The sequence below is a fragment of the Callorhinus ursinus genome, unplaced genomic scaffold, assembly GCF_003265705.2.
Source record: "Callorhinus ursinus isolate GAN/ISIS: 27379988/994484 unplaced genomic scaffold, GSC_fseal_2.0 scaffold1, whole genome shotgun sequence".
NCBI classification, from domain to species: domain Eukaryota; kingdom Metazoa; phylum Chordata; class Mammalia; order Carnivora; family Otariidae; genus Callorhinus; species Callorhinus ursinus.
The window spans coordinates 101,546,804-101,556,353 of NW_027397063.1; the positions used below are offsets into that span (position 1 = coordinate 101,546,804).

Sequence of the window (9,550 nt, forward strand, 5' to 3'; positions counted from 1 at the left end):
TTTGGATTTTCTTTTTTTTTTTTTTTAAAGATTTTATTTATTTATTTGAGAGAGAGAATGAGAGATAGCACGAGAGGGAAGAGGGTCAGAGGGAGAAGCAGACTCCCCGCCGAGCAGGGAGCGCGATGCGGGACTCGATCCTAGGACTCCAGGATCATGACCTGAGCCGAAGGCAGTCGCTTAACCAACTGAGCCACCCAGGCGCCCTGCTTTGGATTTTCTGATAGGCACTTTGTGTTCTATAACTCTGAGATTTTTGCAACTCTCCATGGTCTCTCTTCTAGCAATCATTTACACCTAAATTCCCTGAGAGACAAGCTCAAACCTGTCTCTCCCTTTGTTGAACCATTTCCTTAGGTACCATTTAATAAGATTAATTGCACTAAAAACCATATAAGAAAATAGGACTTATAGTTACAACTTGACCCCAATTCATGATCAATATAAAGAAATGTCATATAGGCATCATTGAACTCAAGTTGCTTTCTTCCTTGTTGCTACTGTTTAAATTTTGCTCAAGAGCACAATTTCTAACAACAGTCTTTAATAGTGTATGCCTAATCTGTTACTTAGTTTTCACATTAATTTATAAGCTCAAACAAATAAGAATAACATAATGTTGCCAACACTTTTTTTTTTTTTACAATCTGACCAGTGATTAAATACAGACTACTTGATGCTTTATCTATCTGCTATTGCTTTTAAACTGATTGAGAAAGTCTTGTAACACCCAGGGTTTTGGACTTCCATGCCCAAACATTAGACAATGTCACTCTAACTCCTTTAAGTTCTTAGGTGAAGAAACCAATAAATACTTCCCATTTTCTTCTTTTCACATACTCCAGATGCAGCGTGTTTTTAAAACAGTGTCAGGCCTATCCCTCTCTGATTTACATCTGTGAGTTGAATCAAACTGTAATTGGCCTACAGCTGCACATATAAAATAATCTGTTACACAAGCATCTTGCTTTTCCCTGCATGGAAACATCAGTCCAGGACCTCATCTTCTAATGGATGTAAAGGATTTGAATTGGTGCCTCAGTTTACTCATCAACATCTCCCTGAAGTGATCTCCCAAAAGGAAATAGAAGATAGGGTTGATGGTACTGTTCAGAAAGGCCAAAGGCCGAGTCAAAATGTAGAAGAAGTTGATGGCAGCCTGAGTGCATTGGTATTCCTTCCACTTTTCCAGGCGCGAAGCGATCCTCACGTTCCGCATGATGTGGTAGGGAGTAAAAAGCACGGAGAAGATCACAACGGCCATGATGACTAAGGTGAGAGGCTTTTCAAGGGGCAAAGCAGTAGCAAGCTGCCTGTTCCTCTGCTTTAGGAAAAGAGCAATCTTGAAATAAAAGAAGCACATCACCAAAAGGGGAATGAGGAATCCCAAGAAGGTTAGGCATATGCTATAAATGAGGCTCTTTTGGGGGTCCCCAGAACTTGCATAATCAATGCAATCGGTGCCATTGGCAGCTAAATTAGGATTTATAAGAGGAAGCATGGGTAGTAGCTCTAAGGTTACTAAAACCCAAATAGCCAAAGAGATTAAAACAGCGAACTCCTTCTTTTGCAGAAAGTGTTCCCGGAAAGGATACTTCATGAGCAGGTATCGATCAATGCTGATAAAAGTGAGAAAAAGAATGCTGGTGTAGAGATTGGCATGAAGCACATACCGGTTGCTTATACAGAGCATGTCCCCATATATCCACTTTCCATGAGAATAACTTCTAATCAGTATGGGAAGTGTGCACAAAAAAACCAAGTCTGAGATAGAGAGGTTAAAGAGATAAACGTTACTGCTATTCCAGTTCTTCAGACAGAAGAGGTAGCCAAAAACAACAGCGCTACTCCCAAGGACTCCCACAACAAACTCGATCCCATAGAAAATGGAAAGGTAGTACTTTTCCAGGACAGCCTCTGCTGCCAGCCAATTCGGGCAAGTTGTGTTCCACGCCTAAAGAAGAAAAAGAGAAGGTAAAACACTAGACTATGACTAAAGACAAAACTGCACAGAACATAGTAATAATTAAAAAAAAAAAACCTCTTGTTTTTTTAAACTCTTAAAGCTTGAACTATAAAAAGTTGATTATATTAGGAAAGAGTGCATATACATACATATTCATATAGGGGTATGTCACTAATATATTACTTCAACAAATATTTATCGAATACCTTTGAACTATATGCTGGGCACTGGGGATAACAGCACCAAGTCAATGTTCCTAATCTCAAACAATTTATACTTTCTTGGCTAGAACCAGGAAACAAATAAATGCATGTCACATAATGGTAAAAAAAAATGTCTCAAACATAAAGGAAAGCACGTGAAAAGGCCCGGAGGTGGAAACACACATAGAGGACTTGACAAATAGCAAAGAGGCCAAGAAATGGTGCGATGAAATAAGTGGAACATCTAATTCTTTTTTCCGTCTCCAGCTGTTCAACCAAGTCTGCTGAGTTAGATTTAATTGAACACAACCTAGGAGAGGACACAGGGATACTTATCACTCCAGTCTTGCTATTTTAATAGATTTTATTTTATTTCCATATTGTCAAAGAATTATGGTTATTTTACTAAATTTGAATATAATTCCAGTTTTAAAATATGATTTTTTTAAATTTAAAATATGAGCCTTAAAATCTTAGTAATGATAATGAGAGTGGCCACAATTTGCTGAAAGCTTATAGTATATCTAAGCAACAACCTTGAAGTCAGCCGTAGCTTATCTCCAATAACAAATAAGCTACCAAGTCTTGTCGCCTGTGGTGTCTGGCTATTTCTCAAGTCTGTCCCCCTCATGACCACTCTAGTCCGGGCCACCATGATCTTTATCTTAGACTGCATTTTATCTTCTATGGTCTCCTCACATCTTCTCTGGCTCCCTTTCAATCTCCCTTCAACCTGAAAGCCAGACAATCTTGAAAACTACAACCAAAATCCAGATCATATTAACTCCTCAGCCAAAACACTTAAATGACCTTCCACTGCCTAGGTAATGAAGTCCGAATCCTTAATGAGCACTTAAGGCATGCATGATTTGGCTCCTGTAGGCCACTTCAGCCTCACCTAGCATGAGTCTCCTCCTTGCTCTTCTTCCTATTCGTTGAACGCACAGAGAACTTTCCCAATGCTCAGTTCACTGAATCCTTTCTCACTGACTTTTCCTCCTGTGACCCTTGACCCATCACATACACTGCCCTATGTCTGCTCTCCTTTCAGACTTCAGTTTGTGTGGGTTTCCCAAGACAGACTCTCTGACCTACCATTTTATGTATATTTTATGTTCTCCTTGTAAACTAAGTTTCTTTGAATTTCTTGCAACTTTATCTTGTTCATGTTTATCTTCTACCTCTGCCATAGTGACTGCCAGATAGGAGATGGTCTGTAAAGGCTTGTTGTGTGGGGATGGAGATAAACATTTGACTGTTTGGAAAACACTTTTATAAATATTTCCTCTAAGGTCAGATAAACCCATTGCTCTATCCCACTATAAATCTGACACTGTACATAATGTGACTAATATTCAAAATGGGCAATTGTACTAGTTAGGTAGTTTTGTTTAGACACACATTTGTCAAAAGTAAAATTATATACATATCTTCAGGATCAATTTTTTTAATTAAGGTTAATTTAAAAATTAGGAATTTATATCTGAAATTAATAAATATCAGAAAGTCTAGGATATGTACCAAGGTATGAGTTTTATCACTAGGGATGAGACACCAGATAATATTTAATGTGTCCTTTTTCCTTTCAGTTTATTTGGATTTTCTTTTTGTTTCCCCAAATCACCATGTGTTGGATATATTGAGATTTCTAGAAATATAGCAAAAAGGTTAATGTTTTTTTTTTAAATAGGCTTTGTTTTATAGATCAGTGGTAATTTTTCACTATTATTTTTAACTCTCTTCCCCACTGCTTTCAGTTCTAAGACTTCGGGAAGCACTCTCTTCCTTGCCTTCCCTGATATGGCAATCTCTTTAGAGTCCTCCTTCCTCTCTTTGTAGGCTATTTGCCCAGGCTTTAAATGTTGGAGCTCCTCAGAGCTCAGATCATTATTTTGGGATTGCTCAAAATGCAGGTGCACAAACTCAGTGGAATATTAAGACAATAGAAAGTTTCCTTAACACTCATTTGTTTCATTTTCAATTTCCTCTTTTTCTAGTCCTCACTCTTATTTTTCTGATGTTGCAGTTCTTAAGTGCTCTGACTTATGTCAGTAGCTTCTGTGCACAGGAAGGTTTGACTGCCATGGCAGGAAGAGAGCCATGAAGACATGTGTAACTCCATCTGCCAGGTTCCCAGTAACTACCACTCAGGCAAGTCAGGGGCCGTGCTGAAGCCATGCAGAAGTCTTCTGCTTTGAGCTGTCCCCTGGGACTGCAGATTCAGGGAGGTCATAGGGGTAGAGAATACCAGAACTGGAATAAGGAAAATGAATGGCTAGTCACCTTTGTCCTGCTTCTCAGGTTGCTTTAACCTTTTAAAAAAAAAAAATGTATGTTATTCTGTAACACTCACAAAGAAGATACAGGTAGGCAAAAAGAAGAAATGAAAGTTGTCTGTAAACCAACTACTTCTAATATTTGGATATACTCTTATAGTTTAATATTTATTTGAATTTATTTTTTACAAAAATGAGATTATGCTCTTTATGATATTTTATAATCTGCTTTTTGATGTTTATTTTATTCTTAAAATAATTTTCTTAAGTCCCTAATATTAATAAACTGTGGTTTATAAATGTCAGTCTGTCTTATATTTGCCGGCCAATTTCAACCTCACCAAGACCCATAATTTTCTGGGTATTAGAGTCCAAATTAGATGATGTTTGTAGTTGAGTGTGGTTTTTAGTGTGTCCGTTACAATTCTATAAATTGATGAGATAAGCTGATCCTTTAAGGGAATTCCTCAGTTGAAGGGAAATCCCTCATGAAAAATTAATACTCTCTCTTCCATTTTCTAGTGGTTGTATTTTTAATTTTTAAGGAACAGAAATCATGATAAATAGGTTATAGCGGTGCTGGATAAGTTATTTTTAACTGTTTTTTAGCTATTGTAATTAAAGTGAAATCTTTAATTATATATCCAAACATATATCTAAACTGGTTAGAATGATTAAATTACAAGCAATATTCAATTTACTCACATAAGCAGATCAGTAGTATGCATTTTTAATTTGGAATAATGTTTCTTTCACTGTTGTTCTACTCAGCCCTTTAAAAATGTATAGTTTTGAAGCTTAAATTTAAAAATACATTTGATAGCTTATTAGCTTTTAAATTGTTTTTTCTTATAATTATCACAATTAAACAAAGATCATTTGTGCATTTTAATCCTTGACTGATTCTTTAAGGCAAATTTACATGGCAATATGAGTATTTTTTTTAGCTAATTGCTTTTTTCATTAATAAGCAATTTGAATGTACAAATATATATTCATACAGAAAAGTACAATCATTTAATATTGATAACTTCATTTTTAATATATTTCCTGAATTTACGTCATAAGCCAAGGTATTAAAAAGTGATAGTAAGGTATCAAATTATATGTTTATGAATTAAAAAAAAACTCACCAATTATAAAAAGTTCTGGAAGGTATTAGCAATGTTTTTGCAATTTCTCATTTTTCCTTAGTGAATTATACTCTTGAACAATTGTAATTTTTACAAACATAATGCTAAATTTAATTTTTTGAATGCCTTGAGATTCCCTCTCACATATTTTTTTCTAAACATTTAATTTTTTTTCTGTAAGTAGTTACATTTAAATAAACCTGATTACTTTTTTTGTTGAAATATGTTACCAATATGTTGTCACATTTAGCAAATGTGATAAACCTCTGTAAGTAAAATAAATTTAGTGTTTGGCAATTACAAAAAACATTACATTCAGTAAAAAATAAATGTAGGAGAAAAAATTATGACTTCCTTTCAGTTTCTTTTGTTGTTCTACATGTTATGAATGACAGTTCAGACAGTTCATTTGCCCATGACTTAAAACCTTAATTGCTCACAAGCCACTTTTAAAAGAAACCCCTAATGGGAAGCCCGGCATTACTTTGTATACCTGGGTGACATGAGTTGCATTATAACTTACCATTCCATTGGAAGGCCCTGATCCCTTGACAGAAATTATTCGCCAGCAACTTGATACAGCTTCTAACCCAATGCTGTGCCCCTGGATGTAGTGAAGTCTAATTTGCATATCATGCAGACAAGATAAATAATTCAAAAGTCCAGGAATAATTTATTCAGTCAAACTTCCAAATACAGTTCAAGGGGAACTTCCCATGAGGTCAAGACACAAACAAACTACACATTTCACAAATAGAGTTTGTAAAGACTACTGTTGAAATCATTTCATTCACTGTCAAAACAACAGAGAAGCATTTGTTATTTTCATGTTGATTTGCGTATTTAAAGTTAGCATAGTTTATATTGGATATACAATTGCTTCTGCTTTTTTCTGCTTTTGCTTTATTTTTCAAATTGACAATTTTAGTGAATTCTACATTGGGCATATAACTAAGCAGCTGTTATCAACAATTTTGAGGGAGCTGTAAAACAAATTGTGAAAGCAAATCTCAGTATATGCTCTGTCAGTGTTCCAGCAAAAGGGACACTAGAGCTTCAGGTAGTTCCCATTTTATTTTCTGTGATTAAAATCAAGAGACACATAAAAAAGACACATCAGATGGCTAGGGATTAGGGAGAAAGGTGGTGTCTAAGCAAGATAACCTCAGTACATGGCAATTCATTACATCCCAATCAATGCTTGGCAGAGCACCTGAAAGCACATCACCACGATTTCAGACAGGAAGCACACCTGGCTTTTTCTGAGGATTGTATTAGATTTATATTCAAGTAAACACTCGGTCAGCTTGATTTGAAGCATTGGGTTTATGCTGAGAAAGTCCCTTGTTGTGCAGGCAGTAGTCATTTCATTTGAATGCCGTAAAGTTGAATGTTGAGTTAGCAGCGACAGGCAGAAGCTCCAAGAGAAACTCTGTATTATTACAGCTAGTTCTTCTAGCCAAACATTTCCCCTTTTCCAATATATGAGAGCCCAAAACTTAGAAACTTGAAAAAATATATTTTATATATATGCACATATGTACTATATACTTAAGAGTATACACATGCATGAAATATAAATGTATTTATATGTGAAATGCATGTGTATTTATATCAAACAATGTCTCATCAATTGCTGGGTTCTTAAGATATTCTAGGTATTGCACTAAGCACCTTTGTGTACTGAATGCTTACAAAAACTCTACAAGGTTGTTATTTTTTAAAATTTTCCATTTTATGGATGAAAAATCAGAGGCTCAGAGAGGTTAAATAACTTTTCCAAGATCACGGACTCTGTAAGAAGATGGACCTGAGTCTAAACCTATATATTTTGACTCTAAAACCACCTGCTCTGATTCTTGATTGCCTACAAAAATGAATGACAGTATCTTTAATGTACACCACAGATTGAATCAAAGTTCGAGAATTAATGAAAACCATTTTTCAGAAATGCAGCTATTTTCTACTTTTAAAAGGAAAAAAAGACTAAAAACATCATTTTTGTCTATAATTTTGAAAGGGCAAAAAGCAAAGAATTTGGATGACCAGTGCCAGGCTTATTAATTTAAACATAAATTAATATGGCTTTCCTCCAAACAACCAAGACATATGAATATATTTCATAAGTTCCTGCACCATTCTAATGAAAGCCAAGTGCTATTCCCTTTGTGGGGTGGTATAAGTTCCCCAGAACTTCCTCTTTTGTCTCTCCACATCCTGACTCTGGACTTCTAAGATGAAAAGTGGTCTCTACTTCTCCTTTCTCATAATACAAGTGATCAGACTTGTGGCCTGGTCGCCTTACTTCCCTCCCATGTCTAACTTCACTGCAGATCACATTGCCTCAGGATGCTTTTAATGAAGAAGCTAGAGTGACTCTGGGATGGACTTAATAAAAGGTCTCCAGTACTTCTGTTCTATTCATATTATGAGTCTTTATGCGGGTCTACAGGAGGTAACTGAACAGAGTCAAGGCCAGAGTCAGGGTTATAGGCTCTGTGAGCAGGGCTCCTGTAATGAATGTGCTACCTTTTAGCCACACAGGACCTGACACTGTAAAGGACCACACACTTGATTTAGTGCTCTACTGTCACATTCCAACTGAAATTTTTCATAACCTTTTAACAAGGGGCCCTGTATTTTCATTTTGCACTGGGCTCTGCAAATTATGGAGCAGTCTTGCCTGTGAGAGTACACATCTAGAAAATCATTTCTAGTCAGCATATAAAATTTCAACAGGGCAAAATTTTTGGTTTTGGGGTTTTGTTTTGTTTGAAATAAGGTGACATGTTGAAACTTACTGCTTGAGGAGCAATGAAAATTTCAAAGGCAGTCAAGTTTGCAGTATAATTTACTGTCTAAGAGGTAGTACCACATACTGGTTAAGAGCAGATGCCTTGGAGGCAACCGACCCCCTTTCAAATCTTAGCTTCATGGCTTACTACTGCTCAGTTTTCTTGTCTGAAGGAAGGATAATAAAAGTGCCAGTCTCATGGAGTTGTTATGTATATAGTAGAAGCACACAGTCTATACATCTAATATATAGTATGGGTATATATTAATTGCTACATAAATGCTGACTGTTCTAGAAGTTTATAACAAATGAGGAGACCTCTTCAAAATGATCATGTCAATCCAATGTCATCAATGTTAGAATATTTGCTGCCCAGGAATGTCCATTTAAAATGACCCTATAAAAGCCAGCACGGTTTAAAAAAAAAACAAGAACTCGAATTCTGGCCTTGCCTTTTACTCTCTGTGTGGTCTTTGGAAAGGCAACATAATTCGGTTTCCTCATTTGGAAAAGGGGAATAATAATTCTTACCCCATAAACCTCATAATGTCCATTGTACAAATGAGATATTATGTGAAAACGCTATGGGCCAGGAATGCAAGAGGAGTTCAGGTAAACCAGGAGCACTCATCAGGAAATTCAAGAGCAAAAATAAAAGGGTGGGAAGGACAATCAAAATATTAATTAAATCCAATGTTAATAATCAGTCTAACATTTTCTGAGCACTCTGTAACAACACTGTGTGTGCATTAGTTCCTTTAATATTCACTAGGATTCAATGCAGTGTAGACTGTTAATATCCCTAATTTTCAGATGAAAAAACTGAGGAGGAACAAAGTTTAAATAATTATCCACAGTCACGTAGCTCGTAAGTGTCTGGGTTATAATTTGAAGTATTATTTGTTTGATTCCTGACCAAGTCTCTGATTTTATTTTGTCCTTCTCATGGTAAAAAAGGAAATATGAGGTCAAAACATAAAATCACTATTGTTGGACATTTTTGACTCTAAATATGGCACTTTCATGTGTTTTGGCCTAATAAAAGTAAGTTTAAAACTAACACTAAGTTTAATTATTGGTTATTATATTTACTGGTTATCAAATTTAATTGTCTGTCATCTAAATAGAATAGAGCATTTATATAAGAAACCAGAAATGTTGAAAATGAGTAAGCAAAG

At 35.6% G+C, this 9,550-nt stretch overlaps 1 protein-coding gene across 1 annotated transcript; it reads right to left on the minus strand.

The window, feature by feature from the left end:
* Positions 1-207: 207 nt before the first annotated feature.
* On the minus strand, positions 208-6,209 carry SUCNR1 (succinate receptor 1). Its single transcript, XM_025880353.2, has 2 exons — positions 6,102-6,209; positions 208-1,954 (listed from the first exon to the last, which is right to left on the minus strand). Exons 1-2 carry the CDS (start codon positions 6,207-6,209, stop codon positions 1,001-1,003), a joined length of 1,062 nt encoding a protein of 353 aa, XP_025736138.2. The 3' UTR covers positions 208-1,000.
* Positions 6,210-9,550: the final 3,341 nt, after the last annotated feature.